The sequence below is a fragment of the Malaclemys terrapin genome, chromosome 18 (genome assembly GCF_027887155.1).
Source record: "Malaclemys terrapin pileata isolate rMalTer1 chromosome 18, rMalTer1.hap1, whole genome shotgun sequence".
NCBI lineage: Eukaryota > Metazoa > Chordata > Testudines > Emydidae > Malaclemys > Malaclemys terrapin.
Window position 1 is genome coordinate 1,257,507 of NC_071522.1, and position 19,260 is coordinate 1,276,766.

The window sequence follows — 19,260 nt, forward strand, 5'->3', positions numbered from 1 at the left end:
GCTCTTCTAAAATGTGTGAATATTTAGTTGTCTGCCTTACATGTGATGTAACTGAACGGGACTCTCTTTCATTTGACAGTTTCTCTTCAGTTCCTACCTGTACTTCATCAACTTCTATCCTTTCCTCTTCACTAGGATGCAAAATATCCCATTTAATAAATACTCCCCTAAGGGCTGCATCCGTCCAAACCATGTGCTCCTCCATACCTGTCAGCCCAGGCCTTCGTTTAAAAACTCTATGAACTTTTTAATCTTACATGCCAGCAATCTGGGTCCATTTTGGTTTAGGTGGAGCCCATCCTTCCTTTATAGGCTCCTCCTTTCCCCTTTTCTAATAAACCAAATTCCTCCTCCAAACACAATTGTTTCAGCCACGCATTGAGACCCTGCAGTTCTGCCTGTCTGGCTGGCCCTATGGATGGAATTAGAAGCATTTCAGGGAATGCTACCATGGAGCAGGGGGTTGACAATTCAGTAGAGGGCATTCCAGAAACACTGGTGTCCAAAGACATTATGAGCATATAGTAAAGGTACCAGTTATAAAACTAAACCACCTAGTCAGGCAGAAGAGGGGGGACCTCACACACAGCTAGTACCTGAAGCTGAAAACAGCTCTTTCAGCTGTCTTGAGTCAGTATGTGAAGACAGATTAAACCCTCCCAGGAAGAGGCAACACCACCAGACAAAGCTGCCTACCTCTGTCCATGCAGCATTCAGACACTGCATCACCAAGCAACGGGACTTGTAGCATGGAAGGAATCTGCATTGATTAACAGCTGGAAGAGGGGCTAAGGAAACCAGGAGCAGATAAAAGACATACTAGACAAGCCATCTTAAATTACAGAAATGGCACAATGAGAATGCTCAGGTGACGCTCAGAACCTCTGCCAGACAGCCTAGTGCTGGTAGAGGCAAGGGGGGTGAGGGAATATTTGTTAATTGGACCAACGTCTGTTGGTGAACAAGACAAACTTTTAAGCTCCACAGAGCTCTTCTGCAGGTCAGGTATGTGGCGCTTGCAAGCTTGTCTCTTTCACCAACAGAAGTTGGTCCAATAAAGACATTACCTCACCCACCTTGTCTCAACTACTATAGGCTACTATAAGGTGGGTGCATAACTGGCTGGATAACCGTACTCAGAGAGTTGTTATTAATGGTTCCCAATCCTGCTGGAAAGGCGTAACGAGTGGGGTACCGCAGGGGTCTGTTTTGGGACCGGCTCTGTTCAATATCTTCATCAACGACTTAGATATTGGCATAGAAAGTACGCTTATTAAGTTTGCGGATGATACCAAACTGGGAGGGATTGCAACTACTTTGGAGGACAGAGTCATAATTCAAAATGATCTGGACAAATTGGAGAAATGGGCTGAGGTAAACAGGATGAAGTTTAACAAAGACAAATGCAAAGTGCTCCACTTAGGAAGGAAAAATCAATTTCACACATACAGAATGGGAAAAGACTGTCTAGGAAGGAGTACGGCAGAAAGGGATCTAGGGGTTATAGTGGACCACAAGCTAAATATGAGTCAACAGTGTGATGCTGTTGCAAAAAAAGCAAACATGATTCTGGGATGCATTAACAGGTGTGTTGTGAGCAAGACACGAGAAGTCATTCTTCCGCTCTACTCTGCTCTGGTTAGGCCTCAGCTGGAGTATTGTGTCCAGTTCTGGGCACCGCATTTTAAAAAAGATGTGGAGAAATTGGAAAGGGTCCAAAGAAGAGCAACAAGAATGATTAAAGGTCTTGAGAACATGACCTATGAAGGAAGGCTGAAAGAACTGGGTTTGTTTAGTTTGGAAAAGAGAAGACTGAGAGGGGACATGATAGCAGTTTTCAGGTATCTAAAAGGGTGTCATAAGGAGGAGGGAGAGAACTTGTTCACCTTAGCCTCTAAGGATAGAACCAGAAACAATGGGTTTAAACTGCAGCAAGGGAGGTCTAGGTTGGACATTAGGAAAAAGTTCCTAACTGTCAGGGTGGTTAAACACTGGAACAAATTGCCTAGGGAGGTTGTGGAATCTCCGTCTCTGGAGATATTTAAGAGTAGGTTAGATAAATGTCTATCAGGGATGGTCTAGACAGTATTTGGTCCTGCCATGCGGGCAGGGGACTGGACTCGATGACCTCTCGAGGTCCCTTCCAGTCCTATAATCTATGAATCTATAAACTAGAGCTGGTAAGACAGTTTAAGTGAAGGTTCAACACAGTCTCGAGTCAGAAGAGGGGAGAAAAAGAACCAATTTCAAGGGACTTTGCGCTGCTCAAGAAACGTCTCAAAACATGTCTCCCACTCAGTGCCACAACACAGGAAACACCATCAAGATGCACAAGAAAGGGAGTGGCAAGAACTGATGTGGGAACTAGAGGATCCAGCTCTCTACATGAGCAAAGAGCCATCCGGCTTGCTGCAAGGAGCCAGAACGAGTGCAGAGCTCTGGCACCTGAGCGTCAGCCCCAGCTGTGAACAAGGCACCAAATAAGGGAAGGATTCTGGCGCATCAACTCCCAAGGAAAAACTGTTTCAAGTTAAAAATTGTTCCTTCAGGTTTGGAACTAAATTTCTGTATCTGTTCTTTATCAAGTACAGCAAACTTTCCTCAACAGCAGCAAAGCTTCTGTGGAGCAGAAACTAGTGTCAGAATCAAAATGGGCTGCAAAAGACACGTCCATTAATCAAGAGACACCAGCTGCAAGACTGCATGAAGAGAACACATCACCTCCACTGGGAGGCTGTGAGCACAGCAGGCAGCTCTCCTAGGTCTAGGGTGTCCTCAGTGGTGAGGGCTTGGGCTGCAGACCCTAAACTACACAGTTCAGCTCCAAACCATCTACCACATCTGTCCCACACACTTGGTGACTGGTGGGTTTACTGGTAACCAGCCACTAGTCGCATCAGTCCTTTCTGAGGCACAGCTTCCTTGCTCATGAGTTTGTGCAATAAGGTTCAGTGTTCCTTCAGCCAGGCCCAGCTGGGACAATGCGACTCTGCCCGCTCAGGGGACACACTGCCAGACCTTCCATCATGCTCTGTAAGATTCTCTCTTCCAGGGGTGGCTTCTTTCGCATTTCAGCCCCTTTGCTAGAGCTGGCACGTTCATCCATTACAACAGCAACACCAAATCTGCAGCACCTCCCAGGCACACCCAATCTGAGATCTCATCACACTCCAAACTAAGCAGGGTCAGACTTGGACAGTGTTTGAATGGGAGATTGCCAATGAAAATATTACATTGATACAGCCCTTTGTATCTTCAGAACACTCTACAAATGTTAATTTACTAATCCTGGAAAACCCAGAGAGCTGCATGGTGAGGTGCTGGTCAAATAGTACAAGGTGCTTTTCCCTTTTCCTACAGAAACCCTTGCAAGGTACTGGTGGGTGCTGTGTTGGTAGAGGGGCTATCTTTCACAGGAGATATAAAACCAAGGAGTCTTTAAGATGACATGGCAACTTTTGCAAGAATATATGCGTTAACCATATCATTGTGGCCAAATTCCAACATCTGGGTAATTATATTCTGACTAAATTCTCCTACAATATCAAATAGATACAGAACTCTCCTTCGTCTCCTGTCCTAAGTCACTATTTAATGCTGTTTGCTGTTAGCAGTTTCCATGTCCCACCCCAGAACTAGCTGCGCTTCAGTGTTGGTACAAGTGATTCCTGTGTGAAAAATGTATGTGCATGCACACAGTTTGTAAAGAACTTTGATTATTTGGGATTAAGAAATTATACAGAAAAGTAAAATCCACTTTGCTGATGCTTGTGGTACCACTGTAAAGAGGTCCAGAGCCCTGAAGTACCACAGACTTGTGACACACACCTGTACCCTCTATGGCAAAGGGAATGTTGACACGCTCACCCACCCCCCACTGCTCTGTTGCTGCAGGAGGCTGGGGGATACTGGCTATGATTCTATGGCAGGTTTGATCGTTGTAAGAAATTACAAGTCAGCATCTCAGCAGAGGAAACAGAAACCCTTAGAGAAGCTCCGGTGAAACAGACAAGCCTTCCAATCCCCTTCTCAGGGCACCGCCAGGTCCCATTGCAGGCTGGTGGGATAATGAGCAAGGGCTTTGTACACAGAGCATTTTAGTAAAATGACACCAGTTAGTAGAGACTCCATTGGTTCTTGCCAATTCTGAACAACCAAATGTACCTGACCAATACATACACCGTACAATATTTATCAACGAAAACAGCATTACAGTACCCAATTTTCTCCTTCCCAGCACTGGCCACTCTAAAATATGCCCAAGATACTCCTCAGACAAGATGTCACGTTAATGTTCAATGCAGAGTTCTCTACAAGTTGGCGCTGGTGCTGCAGGTTGTTTGGGACACGTGTTCTGCTCTTCATGCTGAATATGGCTGTGCAGTACGGGATGGAATAGAGGGCACTGGCATCAGCAAGACAAGTGACCCAGGCAGACCCATTCTTTGTGCTACGGGGTGAGGGAGAGTCTGTGGGTTCAGTGTTGAAGTGGAAGACAGGATACAGCACAACAGATTTCACAGCACTACTAAGCAAACGCTCCTTAAATCAACTCGTTTTCACTAGCAGTGAGGCAGCTTCCCCCTTCCTGTAACTTAGCGACTCCACAGATACACAAATGATCATTGATAGAACATTAATTCTGAGAGGCATGTGAGGGATACATTTAATAGCTTTTAAAATCAGAAGGGATAATTGCGTTCATCTCATCTGAACTTCTGAATAACCCAGGCCAGAGAACCTCATCCCGGTTCCCGCATCCAGCCCATAACTTGTGGTAGAGCTAGAGCAGAGCTTTCAGAAAGAGACATCCAAGTGATGGAGAATCCACCACAACCCCTGCTGAGCTGTTCCAATGGTTAATTACAGTCACTGTTAAAAATGTGCACCTTATCTCCAGCTTGAATTTTTCTAGCTTCAAGCAGTTGGATCTTGTTATGCCTTTGCTAGATTAAAAAGTCCTTTATAGTCAGACATCTTCTCCCTGTGTCATGCTTTTACAGACTGTGACCAAGTCAACATTTAGCCTTCTTTATAATAAGCTCAATAGATTGACCTGCTTGTTTGTGAGCTCTGTGCTGAACCTGCCCTTCTTAGAACGATGAAAAATTGCTCTGTGGTGCTGTTCCACTGGTGACCCAATTTCTAACTGGGAGAAAACAAAGATGATAAATACTTAGTCCTGCCTTGAGTGCAGAGGACTGGACTAGAACCCTTCTCGAGGTCCCCTCTAGTCCTACGAGTCTATGACTCTAGGATATTTCCAAGGAAAGCCAATCAAGTAAAGGTACCGATGAGCCATTTCCAGGGGGTGGCTGCCAGCGTCCCCCCTCCTAAGTTATACCCCACTTGTTATGTGTCACAAAGAAGGAAGGGGAGAAAAGCCCAGGAGAGAGGACTCTCTCTCGTTCCTGCAATAGGATAAGAACCTCTCCAGAAAATAACATTATGACATATAATTCTGATGATGTCAGGAGAGGTCAAGCTGAGAGGCTCACCTCTTCCTTGGAGGTGAACCTGTCCAGGTAGCAGCACATTAGTGGTGTGGAGGGGATTCAATTCAAAGGCTGATGCCTCTGTGAAACCCAGGAGCATGCACTAGAATATGTGTCATCTGAGATTCAAACAAGTTGTCAGGACAAAGTCTCTGGAAAACCAGGTTTCAGTCTGTTCTATCTGCTGAAAAGGTCTGAAACAGGACTATGTTAACGCAAACTGGATACCTATGAGAGCAAGCCAGCAGGATCTACATGGGGCAGTTAGAGCACAATACATTACAAATCACACTCCTCTAGAGTGCTTTGCAAGCACCATGTACACAAGCTCTTAGACCAACGACAAAAACCATGGAGGATTGTTGAGCCTACAAGCACCTGCCTCATTCTGGGAAATCTACCAAACACTCTCCTGACACTCCACTTAGTCCCTTTCCCAGCACTGCCAATTACTACCATTGCTAGGCCTAAACCGCAAACTCCCTCCTTCCATCCTCAGCAATGCCCCGCTCCAGAGCCCAGACCAGCACATTCACTTGGGAAGGATGGATTCGTGTAGCAGCAGGAGGTGGCTGGTTAGAACGAGGAGGGGGCTTTGGCCACACACAAATCCCTGGCTACTCAGCAATGATGGAAAGAAATGAAGACAGAGCGAGTCACAGGGAAAGGGGCTTTCAGGAAGACAGCATTTGCTTGTAAATCTAGCAAGCTCGTTAGAACCTTCTCTACTTGTCCAAGCCTTTCTGAGTACGGGGGATGTAAGCACCCTTCCAAGGCACCGTAATGTTCCAGATACCCACTAGCATCAGATGTCCATAGCTGGAAGGAAAGCACGTCACACAATCTCTCCCCGTCAAGCTGTGTTAGTCCCTACCTTGGTCCTCACATTTAAAAAAAAAACAAACATTCACCAACATGGTCTGAAAAATCAATACCAACTTCTGGAAATTCTTACTGGTAACTAAGCCCATACTTTCTGGGTAATGACAAAAGGTCAAGTGAGTTGGAAAGCAACATGTGGGTTCCACTTGACATGCACGCACAGGATCTATTGGTAATCGGGCCTGATGAGCTGTGACAGATCTCAGCAGCACATTGGGGAAGGCCCATGGAAGAGCTCAAGAGCCAGAGCTGGGGAAACGGCGTTGATTCTTGGGGATCTCTCGTGCCGCTGAGACAGGAGAGGAGGGCTCTACAAATATTTTCAAACAAAAAGCATAACTAAAAAAGGGAGTTCCGTGCAAGCCTGGGAGAGTGTGTAACTGGCAGGCTAGAGGGAGCAGAAGCCAGAGCTAGCTGCATGGCTTATGTCACGTCTCAAGCCCAGAGAGGCTAGGAATGTGGTTTTAGTGTTTAACCAGCCTCAACTGCAGCCTGGCACACTCTGCTTCCTCCCGAGAGAAGGCCTCTCTCTGTTAGAGGAAAGAAACCAAGATCACAGCTCGAAACAAAACGGCTCGAGTAAAAATAAAGCCCAGGGTGGTTTGGTGACCGAGGTCACGTTAGGAGGCGAAGAGTTTGCAGGCTGGGGGATGCACTCAGAGGTGCTCACACTGCCAACCAAGAGAAAAATTACAGTGGGGAGACAGAGAAGAGAACTAACTCAGGTCCAGCAAGTAACAGGTTGAGAAGCCCCTTCACACACCACCTGCACTAGGCCTGCTCCCCAGCTCTTGACACATAGTTTGTAAACCGTTTCCTAAACACAAAGGAAAAAACCCCAGACCTTGACCTGACCTCCACAAGTGAGTAACCAAAACCCAACAGCTTCCTGCAAGCCTGTGGGGGTGGAGACAGGACTCTGCTTGGGGTGGGAGAGGAGAGAAATCAGGAAGCAGGTCTCTAGTGAAGGCGAGAATTCAAGGAGCTTGCCAGGGCATAGCGGGGAGGGGAGAGGAAAAGCTTTGGGAAGCTGGCCTTTGGCTGCCTGCTAGCACCTAGCATCCTCTCCCCAGAAATCTCTTCTCTTCCCTTCCTCACGGGAGCAGCACTTCTGGAGCATAATGCAACAAAGCAGTTGATACAATTCAAGGTAATGCAGTAAGGAGGACAGGGAGCAATTACTTTTATTTTCCTGCCAAAGCAGAACACAATGCACGGGCGACAGCAGGGCCCCAAGTCCGACATTAGGGAGCTCATTATCCATCTAGCAATACTTGGACAACCAGCCCAGCCAAGAGTCACCCTGGCTGGAAATATCCATAGCCAACATGCAAAGGAGACAGATTTCCTGAGCCACCAGAGGCTCCCTTCTCACTCCAATGTTCTAGTGCCTGCTACAAGGCCCTGCACTCAGCTGGCCCTGGTGCTGAGCTGTGGGGAGTATGAGCCAGCACTGGCTCATGCACTGTCAAAGAACCAGGAGCCCCCCACACTGGAGGACAAACATTCCACCTCTCTGGAGCACCTCATTGTACAGCATGAACACGAAGGTCCATGGCTGTCAGGCTATTAGATAAGTGCCTGGGGCTTGGCTGGATTAACTGGTGACCTGCCCACCACTCACAGTGATTTTGGGTAGAGATGGAGCACACGGCAGCGGGTGAACATCCTATAAGGATTAAAAGGCATTAGTCCTGAGCTAACAGTTTCTGGGGCATTAACTCAAGTGGTGAGTGCAGCCCTGTCGGTTTCCCAGCGCATACATACTAGGTGCCCTCTAACCTTTCATAGAGCTGTGCTCCAAGAGAACAGTAGGCGGAGAATGCACAGAGCCTGCTGCATCAAAGCGTTTGTGCCTCAATTCCCGATTGCACTGTTTACACTGGAAATAGAAGCCATGTCTGCTTCAAGTTACTCTCCAGATCTCAGCTCCACGAACAAAAGGGTCACTCTTTGCCTAGGCTCCCCACCCGACCCCAGGAGGCAGTAAAACAAGGAGACTTGCACTTCTGCCAGCAGGTATTATTCTTCCCCAGGCAGGCTCTTGTAAAACCAGAGCAGGCTGACTCTCATCATAGCCCTGCACGGAACAGGAAAATGTACGAATAGCTTGAAGCCTAAGCTAGATGCCAGGGCGCTCTCAGTGGCCCAGACTCTCTCCAACGTCCTACGGAAGCAGCATCAGAAAGCTGGGAAGATTGTGCTTATGGCGCCGTTAATTCTCAGTCACGTCATTCTGCTCCTGAGAGTGTCCGCCTCTACTACTTCTGCAAAGTCGCAGTATAGCCCCCTCCTTTAACTCCTGTCTTTGTGCTGACCCCAAAACCCTGGGCCACCCAGCTAGCTCCATTTTGAACTCGGCTGTCTGGGCTGCCCTCCACCTGCCACCCCAAAGCTCAGTCTACTTTACTTTCCCCTCTGTCCAAAACACCGTGATTTAACAATTCTCTTTAGCGGCTTGGGAACCTCAGGCCTCTCCTTTAACTGTTCTTTAGCCTCTGGGAACTGTGCAGGTGGTACAGTCACGCTAGCATGAGTACTATGACTGAGGAGACAAGTTCCCGTTAGTCTGACGAAGTGTCAGAAAAGATGCGTTTTCTTACTGGAGCTCTCCCCCTGCGAAGGGGCAGGTATAGGATTTTAATAACACACCATTTCAACTTTTGTCTGTCGCTTATTTCTAATTATATGTAGAGGAAAAGAGCTACAGGAAACGCTGCAGATGTTAACAGCAGCTCCCTTCACACACGACTTCACTAGACAAGGGAGTACTTCTCTGTGGTATAGCTGTAAGTGCAAAGATGTATTCTTTGCTACTATGGTGCCAAGCACCTCAGAAACACACAATGCTCCCAGAGAGAGCAGGGCAATCCCAGTGTGAGCGTGGATTGGATGGATGGGATTGATACACAGGCGAGAGCAGCTGAGTCACGCTGGGTGAGAGTGAAACAGGGTGATCCAGGACAGAGGAGTACTGCAAAGCTATTCAGCTAGGCATAGAGGATTTTATTCTACATCTCTATGAAATCTCATCACCAGCCACAGAAGCCCAGACTCGGAACAGACTTTAGGCTGAAATTAAACAGATGAGGAAACCAGCTATTCCCCTGCCGCCCCAGTCAGCACAGTCACCCAAGTGACCCAGCACCCATGAGGAACAAGCACATGGAGAAGAAACAGCAAATAGAACCCAGGGAAAACGGATGTGAAACACAGAGGGGCTGACTGGGAAAGTGACCTTGCTCTCTGCTGAGGGCATCTGCCCTACGATGAAAGCAGCATGCAGCCCAGGCAACCTACAGGACTCATCAATGCTCCTGGACAGACAGACAGCCAGAGTCAAAGGAAGTGCCTCCTCCCACCTTTGATTACTATTATGGTTACAGGGATGCATCTGGTGTCTAGACACCATGGTGATGGGATGATTAGACAAGCAGTGGGTAGAAGAGAATCATTCAGAAAAGAAGCGCTGGTGAATGAGGGAAGATGAAAATGGTCAAAGCTGTCCTGACACAAACAGAAACCACTTGTACCCAGCCATGAAGAGAGCCACAGAGAGACAAGCATGGTCTGGCAAGCTCCATGAGCCAGAAGAACCCGGGGGAGGAGAGGGGGGGTGCAGGGACAACCCATCTGATCTCAACTGCCTTGCAAGGACAAAGAGGTGACCTTGCATTTTCATAAAGCACCACTTCCAGCTTCAGACCAGCATTTCCCTGATCACCTAACAACGAGCAGATTTTCCAATCAAGCACAATACAAGGGATACTTGGGGAAAGGTTGGGGGCTAGAAGGGCCCAGAGCCCATCTCCAGCCAATTGTAGGTGACTGTGAGGGCACTGCACAGAGAGGTATCGCCTACAGATCTGACACTCAGCGCAGTTCATGCTCCGTCAGCTACCCTCGCCACCTCACCAGCTCTGTCACACACCCTTCCCACTCTCACCACTAGCACTCACACCCACCACAGTCATTTAGAGAATTAACAGCAAAATCAAGGACATTATGCACAACGAGCTATGCTAATGCAGTGTTAAGACTGAGACATTAATCACCAAAAATGAAGATCTTCCATAGGTATTTCCAACGTACCCATTACCTTAGTATCTTGGCACTGAATAGAAAGGTCAAAACCCCACTACATTTAGTCTGTAAGAAGGCATCTGCTCTCCTCATTCCTTTATGCAGCTGCTGGTGGCATTCTATTGCTTGTTTGCAGAAACGAGGCTGATTTGTTCTTTCAGTTGCTGCTACTGAGGAGGAAGGCTTGTGCGAAGAGCTGCTTGCAATGAGCTTTGAACTGCAGTTCTACTAGTCCCACTGTAACTGCAGCTTTGCCCCATTGCATTGATGTGCTACTGCAAACGGGCCTGTCATTACAAGGGCCCACAATACTGGCAAGGGACACATTAGTCAAGAAATAACTAGTATTGTGCAGGGGACAGAAAAGTCTTGTGGCTAGAGCACAGGACAGGGAATCAGGAGACCTGGATTCTGGTCTTAGCTTTGCCACAGGCTCTCTGTGTGGCCTAAACTTTCCATAGCGGTACGATACTGTCCTACCTCAGAAAGGGTATAGAAGGGTTAATTCATTACTGGTTGTAAAGCACTCAGACCTCCACAGAGGAGGACAAGGTATTATTTAATTATTACAACGCCTCTCTGCTCTAACCTTAGTTGCACCTATGGAGCATGTTGCACGATGATGTGAGGAACAGTCTACTGCGATGCATAACCAAAAGGCAAGGCCACTGTGGGAACCTTAACTCTGCACTTCCTGACAGGGGTGATTAAAATCTCTGACTCTGAGTAACATTAACACTTTCTCAAGGAATTGAGAGAACTTGGACGGTTTGCTCCCCTGGTTCACAGTGTGCTCACCAAGCTGCCCCCTCTAAGTATCCCATGTCAAACCTAGATACAGGCCCAAGGCAATTGCAGCCAGTGGCAGCCAGGAAGCAGGGACCCAGCTCTTGGACTCACTTTGCACTACTCAGCTGTAAAAAACCTAAAAAACAATGGAGCTGGTCATTGGCTCAGCCACTTTCTTGCTTCCCTGCATAGGAACATGCACATGGCAAACCAACCATCAGGAGACCAGTGCACCAGCCCAGCACAGGCTAGAGTGTCAATGCTACACATTTCCAAGAGACTTCAGTGCAGCTGGAGAAAGACAGACAAGGAGAGCTAAGCCCCCAAAGACGGCAGCATTATAACCCAGGACCGGCATTAGCCCTCTGGGACATAGCCCAAGGCAACAGGATGCCCTCAGCATGCAGACTCCAGGCCAACAGAGAAAGGGGCCAGAGCCAGGATACCTCAAGGAAGAGGGTTGCATTTGCTGAGCTCTGCTGCCCCCTGGAAGATGTGATGTGGTAAACAGTGGCAGAAGAAACCGCACCAAACCTCTAACTAGCCGTTTTTACAGCGCTACAGGCAAATTACAGGACTGCACTTTAATCTTCTTGGTGATAATGATAATCAGCCTAGTAATTTGTCCTTCTCCAGCCTTTTCCATCTCACGGTCTCAGCCAAAGGGCTTTACTAACCCGATGGCCAGCCCTCTCCCCCCCTGGTGTCATTATCCCCATTCTACAGAATGGGAAAGGAAGGCACAGAGAGAGAAGTGACTGGCCCAAGGCACGCACGGAGGGAGTGCGAAGCTGAGCAGAGTCCCCTGCTCAATAACATACAGAACACATGTCAGTGCTAGCATGCGTTTCCTGTCCAGAGAACAAACACTCAGTACGTGGCCTCTCTGCTGAGCACACCAACCAGGGTCCAACGATGGTGGCTTTATGATGCAGACAACAGAATCCCAGGGAACAGACTCAGGATAACCATTTTCAGTCACCACTGCCTTGACTGGATTTGAAGTAGCACCTAGACAAGAAAGGCTCAGGAATCGGAATCTCTTCCCCAATTCCCTGGGCCTTATATAACAGCTATTTTACAGTATTACACTCAGTCCTTGAGTGAGGGGACTTTCCCCTCTCCCTCGCCTGCTCTTGTCCAGAAATTAAATACCGCTTCCCCAGATTGGGAGCATGTGGTGAAGTAGGTGCCTCATGTATGCACGGTCCCAGCACACCAGAGTCAGCACAGAGGAGAGAACACTGCTTAGCTCCAACCTTGCCTAGTGCTAAAGCTGGTGGGAAGGCAACACAGGAGACAACGAAACAGTTTAGATTAGTCTATAAAAGAGCATCCAAAATCCTGGCACATGTTCCCCTAGGACAGCGGTTGTCTCCCCGCCCCTCCAGTGAACTTGTGTTCCTGCTTCATGTGATCAAGAACTGATGTTCTCTTAGGTCAGCATTGACTCTCCTCTGTGCTTGGCACAACCTCATTAGGAGGAGAAACAGCACCACATAGTGGCAAGACAGAGCACTCCTCAACCCCCTTGTAGTCACTATGCTAATGGAAAGAGCCAGGGCATACAAAAATGAGGATGACAACAGAGGAAAGAATGAAGGAGCAAAAACAGAAGAACTTCATGCACTGATCCTGGTGTAAGATGTTCTTGCCTTCTTAGCTCTCCTCACTTTCACTTTTGTATCTCTGGCAGCAACAGAGAACACAGGCCGGTGGGAAAAGCCATTCCCCGGCCTTGTGTTTCAAGCACATGCATCAATCCAAGTCTAAGAAGAAAAACAGGCCCCCAATCTGGGCTGACATTGTCAGCGAGCTGCATTTCAGAAGGGGCATAGCAACGCCATAAGCAGAACGAGGCTACAATATGCTTAGTGCAGCTGAAGACAACAAACCAGTTCTAATAACGAAATGATCTTTGTGGAGGTCTTGGCCCTACCCTGTGTGAAGAACATGTCTCCCACCCCTAGTCAGGTATCCCCTTGCAGCTGTCTCCGGAGAGGCTGCTCAGAGCTCTTATGCAAGGTCTCCTGCATGCAAGATATGCCAAGAACATGTCTGCATTCCTAGAGAAAGACAAAGCTCCAAGCAGGTGACCTCCTAACAATTGGCTTGTTCAGCTTACAAATGCATGGGCCATATCTGACTCACAGAGTTCATTCAGACTCACCCTTGCTAGGGACAGAGATGGGACCTGTGAGAGATGCCTTTGGTTTAGTCTTTCCCTTGCAAGAGGAAAGGAAAGTATCTGGCTTCCAGCACAATAAACAACACACATACTACACCTACAATAGAAGTTAAATCCCCGCCTTTCACCCTCCCTGAGCACGACTCCGACCAGGTGGCTCTAGGGAAAAATGTCCCATTTCCAGGAAAAGTCGCAAAGGCTGGAGGATCACCAGCAATCCACAGCTCCTAACTGCCGACCTCCCCATTTCCCATCTCTTTGTGTCACCTAAATTAAAGCCCCTCAGTGGAAGCTTTTTGCTGCCTCCTCCATCTGTCTCTTTACAATTCCACGAACAGCAACATGACCACATGTTACCAAAGAATAGGTGATAACAACATGCCTTAAACACAAGAAGCACAAGGTCACCAGCTCCTTAGCCTGACCTGGGCACTGCTGGCATAGGAGAAGCCAAAATACTGGAATATTTAGCAACAAGAAAGCAAACTAAATGCAGTGTCATTCAATTGCATTCCAAACATATGACACCAAAGACAACAGCAGTATTCCACAGAACTCACATCACTGGGGCTGAGGTTCCCAAGCCCGTTGTCCTGCTCAGACTCCCTGCCGGATTCATGGCCATGGGAGCAGCGGGGGTGGGAGGGATGAATCCAGATCTCCAGCCGAGTGGCGTCGTCTCCAACTTGTCGGAATGTGGACTTCTTGCCCTTCCCCCATCGGCTGGGGCTCAATTCCAGCACCTGATGCTGCTTTTGTTCCATCTGCTCAGCCTGTGCAGACAAGACACAGAGATTCAGAAACCTCTGGGATCACGGCTCAGGAAAAGTAAGTTGTCATTTCATTTACCGGGAAAAGAATCTGTCAGAAGCCAGCAGTTCCCCCAGCTTGCAAAGCACAGCAGCTCGCTGCCTGCTCTATTGTTTGGCTGATGGTGTTTAGTAACCTCAGCACTGGTGAAAGATGCTAGATTGAGTGCCCAGGAGTTTGAAAGACTTTATCTAGCCACAAAACACCTACACAGCACGAGCAGTGCACTGCCAACCTGTCACACCTCTGATCTGGAGCGTCCACCTCTCAGGAGAGGAGAGGAGGGGAGCTCAGTCTCCATGGCCCACCTGAACTCTTGACTTATTTGATAAACCCACCGACTAGCACGCCAAGTAGGATGGTGGTGACTGTAATGAGGTGGATCCCTGTCTCACTAGGAACTGGGGAAACTTTCACCATCCCTGCCCATCCAGGCTAACAGCCATTGATGGACCTATCCTCCATGAACTTATCTAGTTCTTTTTTGAACTCTTATGGTCTTGGCCTTCACAACATCTTCTGGCAAGGAGTTCCACAGGTTGACTGTGCACTGTGTGAAGAAATACTTCCTTTTATTTGTTTTAAACCTGCTGCCTATTAATTTAATTTGGTGACCCCTAGTTCTTGTGTTATGAGAAGTAGTAAGCAACACTTCCTTATCTACTTTCTCTACACCAGTCATGATTTTATAGACCTCAATTATATCTCCCCTTAGCTGTCTCTTTTCCAAGCTGAAAAGTCCCAGTCTTATTAATCTCTCCTCATACAGAAGCAGTTCCATACCCCTAATCATTTTTGTTGCCTTTTTCTGAACCTTTTCCAATATATATTTTTTGAGATGGGGGCCACCACACCTGCACACAGTATTCAAGATGTGGGCGTACCATGGGTTTATATAGAGGCAACATGATATTTTCTGTCTTATCTATCCCTTTCTTAATTGTTCCCAGCATTCTGTTTGCTTTTTTGACTGCTGCTGCACATTGAGTGGATGTTTCCAGAGAACTATCCACCATGACTCCAAGATCTCTTTCTTGAGTGGTAACAGCTAATTTAGATCCCATCATTTTATACATATAGTTGAGATTATGCTTTCCAATGTGCATTACTTTGCATTTATCAACATTAAATTTCATCTGCCATTTGGTTGCCCAGTCATCCAGTTTTGAGAGATCCCTCTGGAGCTCTTCACAGTCTGCCTGGGTCTTAACTATCTTTAGTAATTTTGTATCATCTGCAAATTTTCCCACCTCTCTGTTTACCCCTTTTCCCAGATCATTGATGAATATGTTGAATAGGACTGGTTCCAGTACAGACCCCTGGGGGACACCACTATTTACCTCTCTCCAGTCTGAGAGCTGACCATTTATACCTACACTTTGTTTCCTGTTTTTTAACCAGTTACCAATCCATGAGAACACCTTCAGCATGTCCCAGGGCTAGAGCAATACACCCCTAGCACTCGTCAGGAAGAACCTGCAGGACATGGCAGGAGGCACCATCAAGGAGGGAGCAGCAGCACCTGCAGCATCAGCAGCCCCGCACCAAGACTCACCTTGCGTTTTGTCTCTTCAAACAGGCTCATGAGGCTCTCCTTGGCTGTGAGGATGGGGTTGCTGGCAGCCAGGCTGCGCATGTAATAGTACACAGCATCCAGCTTCCTCCTCTGCAGAAACACAACCAGAGACACAACACGTCACTCTGGAGCATGCCGTATGAGCCCAACCCCAGGCCCCTCGTCACCCTGTACCTTCTGGCACACCCACAAGTGCAGACTGTCATTCACAGCTAAAAACAGAGCAGCCATATCCTGCTTCCAAAGCACATCCCAGATGCCATGCAGCCTTGGACTCTCCCCAGGAGAACACATTTACTTGCAGCCACCGGCACCAAGTCCAAGCCTCCATGCACCTTGGGGAGTGCAGGTAAAACATCCGCCCAAAGGCCACAGGCCCAGTGAATCTGGCACTGAAATGGACCGGTTTAGTTGGTGACCATAGAGAGCATCGATAAAGTCCCAACCTCACACTGTCCCTCACACTGCAAGTCTGTCTGTCTATGGGATTTGCTTTCCCCCCATTCCCATTGTATCTAAGCACCTCACAATCCTCTTCACATCCCTGTGAGGTAAGGAAATGCTCTTCTACCCATCTTACAAACCAAGGCCCAGAGAGACTAAAGGACTTGCCCAGGGTCACACAGAAACTCTGAGGTGGTGCTGGGAGCTGAACCCAAGACTCCAAGCCCCAGGCTAATGCCATAACTACTGGACTATCCTTCCAATCAGCATCTCCTCTGCTGCAGCAGGGACCAGGGCTATTTGTGCGGGTCATTACCAAAAGGCTTTGTACCCGCCAAGACCCACTCGGGATTAGAGTTTCTCCTGAAAATTGACAGCCACACAGACACCCACAGCACAGAACTCAGTGGCTCCACACACTGCTCTGAGTCAGGGTGGTCCATCGGCAGTTGTCAGGGAAACACATCTCTGAACCCTGCTCTGGGTGACAGAGGAAGCAATTTTCAGCTATTCTGTTTTAACATGGCATATTTCAGAGCTCATGCATTTCAGCAGATGTTTGGTCACTGATCCCTCCACTCTGGCCTGACACTTCCACTGGCTGCCATCAAATACACCCTTTCCAAAAGCCTCCCTCTTCCCAGAAGGATTAACAAGCCAGAAGAAGAACCACCTCGCTGGCAAAACCTACCCCAACTGCAGCCCTAAAAACCTGCCTGCTAATGTCCCCAATGAACACGCTGCCCTGTGTCTTTCCCCAGCCCACAGCCAGCTGGTTCAGGACAGGACTGTTTAGAATGTGAGCTCACTAGGACAGGGACTGGGTCCTCAGGGGTGGGATCAGGCAGGACAAAGGGTAGCCTGCCAGCCACTTTCACACACTAAACTCTAGCAGACCCTTGCAGGGTACAGAAATGTGGCACATGTGGCTAGAAAGGTTCCTTTGGTTAGAACTATGGGCACCAAATTCAGACTTACACTATAAACTCTCAAAACACAGCATGCAACTGAGCTGTAACTACCCCAGGCCCAAGAGCTGCAGACAGGCCAAGGACTAGAGCTCCTGTTGCCCATATCTGACTACATGTCCCTTTTACCTACGGTGCCCTCATCATTCATAGCACAGCCCCATCATTTGGTGACAAGCATGCTACAGGCGCTCCCCCCCACACAGCCACCTCCCCAGGAAGGACATCCTCTATCACCCAAGAGGCCACACCGCATCTGCTCCCACATGCACAGAGAGGCTCTTACCGTGTAGATAGCCAGCAGAGCCAACTGATTATATGGACGGCCATTTTTGGGGGCAATGTGCTGAGCCTTCAGATACCAACTGAGTGGAGAGAGAGACACAGCAGGTGACTGGCAAGACACTGCAGAAAACCAGACCATTAACAACAACACAGAGAATCCTTCCCTTCATTTGGGGCCCCTTTCATCACCGGCACATCCAAGGAGGGCAGGCTCTCTGCCCAAGTGGCAAGGGCCTGTGAGCGCATGCGCAGCCAGCACGTCTGCTACAGCCCTGTTAAGTCCCTTTGAGAGTTGTAATCTCCTGACGGGCACACGATGGAGAGGGACCAGCAGACGAAGTGTCGTGTGACTGCCTGCTGCAGATGAGGACAAGGAATGCTCCTTGCTCACTCTGAAGACGACGAGGGAAGTATCTCCTGGGGCACCCAGCAGGAATCATAGGATATCAGGCTTAGAAGGGACCTCAGGAGTTCATCTAGCCCAACCCCCTGCTCAAAGCAGGACCAATCCTCAGATAGATTTTTGCCCCAGATCCCTAAATGCCCCCCTCAAGGATTGAACTCAAACCCTGGATTTAGCAGGCCAATGCTCAAACCACTGAGCTATCCCTGGAAGGAACCAGGTAAGGCTACCCAGTGGAAGCTGAAAAGGACTCTGCTGGCTGGGACCACGTGTTTTGTATTGTTTTGAATCCTTTTGTGATGGTAAAGCTACCCCGGAGGAAAGGACCTGATTGGAATGGTAGTTTGCCCTTTATTTTACATTCCCTAGCAGATGTATCTGCACATCAGTGTACACCAGTCTATTCCACATGCCTCTATCCCAGGGACAGGGCTGGTCAGATGGGGGTGAGCCTCCTACTCCCCTCCCTCATCCCACACAGAAGAGTTCCACAAGAACACCAGGCAGAAGGTTTCCAAAAACGTCAGAAAGCTGCAGTGGCTAATCTAGTTCCCCTGCTCTGCACATTGTCCCTTACAGAAAAGCCCTGCTATGCTTTAGGGCTCTGTTCTCTTTGCTCCTCACGACCAATGCCACATTATCTGCCCTACATGCTGGGCTTTGCCTTGCATACAGCCCTGATCAGAAGAGGGCATTTATCACAGGCAAAAATAGAGTGACAAGAGCCAACAGGTGCCACCAAATCATGCTGCAGCCAGAACACATGGATGTGAGAACCTCCACTGGTGAGAAGCAGTCAGCAGGAGTTCAGCAGAAAACAAGCCAGCCACACTGTCAGACCCAACAGTCTGCACCGCCATCACTTCAGAGACCAGCACAGCACAGCTTCCACATTAACACTCCCTGACAGGGGGAAGAATCCATCAGCCAAACAAGAGTGCTTCTTAGGTGGCAGATTAGTCCGTCCAACAACCCCTGCATCCTTTAATCTTGTTGGACAGTAATCAAATGGGAAGCATGGAAGGTCTGCATTGGCCACAGGCATAACTGGGTGTGAAATGAGGTGATGCCCTTGTAGCTAGGTACGGTAATAGCTCTGCTTAGGGTTGAGGGGGAGGGTACATTACCTGCGTGCTTTCCCATAGTTTGCTGTGTCGTTCGCTTGCTCCCTGTACCGGCAAATGTCCCCTTGGCAAATCATACACCTCTGGGCACTGATCAGTGCGTACTTCACCTTGAAAAGAAACGTTCAATCCATGCTATGCAAACTCTGCGGCCATTGCTCATCACGCGCCGCCAGGGAGACGGGGGTTGCTGTTTAGCTGGAGTTTGTGACG

General features: G+C 48.4%; 1 protein-coding gene across 3 annotated transcripts in view; it reads right to left on the reverse strand.

The window, feature by feature from the left end:
- The window catches only part of SMG6 (SMG6 nonsense mediated mRNA decay factor), a 154,097-nt gene that overhangs the window by 123,117 nt on the left and 11,720 nt on the right, over nucleotides 1-19,260 (reverse strand). For all 3 annotated transcript variants that reach the window (XM_054008185.1, XM_054008184.1, XM_054008183.1), the window contains exons 5-8: nucleotides 19,051-19,157; nucleotides 17,522-17,600; nucleotides 15,803-15,913; nucleotides 13,998-14,210 (exon numbers count right to left, since the gene is read on the reverse strand). In XM_054008185.1, the coding sequence (XP_053864160.1) occupies nucleotides 13,998-14,210; nucleotides 15,803-15,913; nucleotides 17,522-17,600; nucleotides 19,051-19,157 (510 nt within the window). The remainder of the gene's footprint in view (nucleotides 1-13,997; nucleotides 14,211-15,802; nucleotides 15,914-17,521; nucleotides 17,601-19,050; nucleotides 19,158-19,260) is intronic.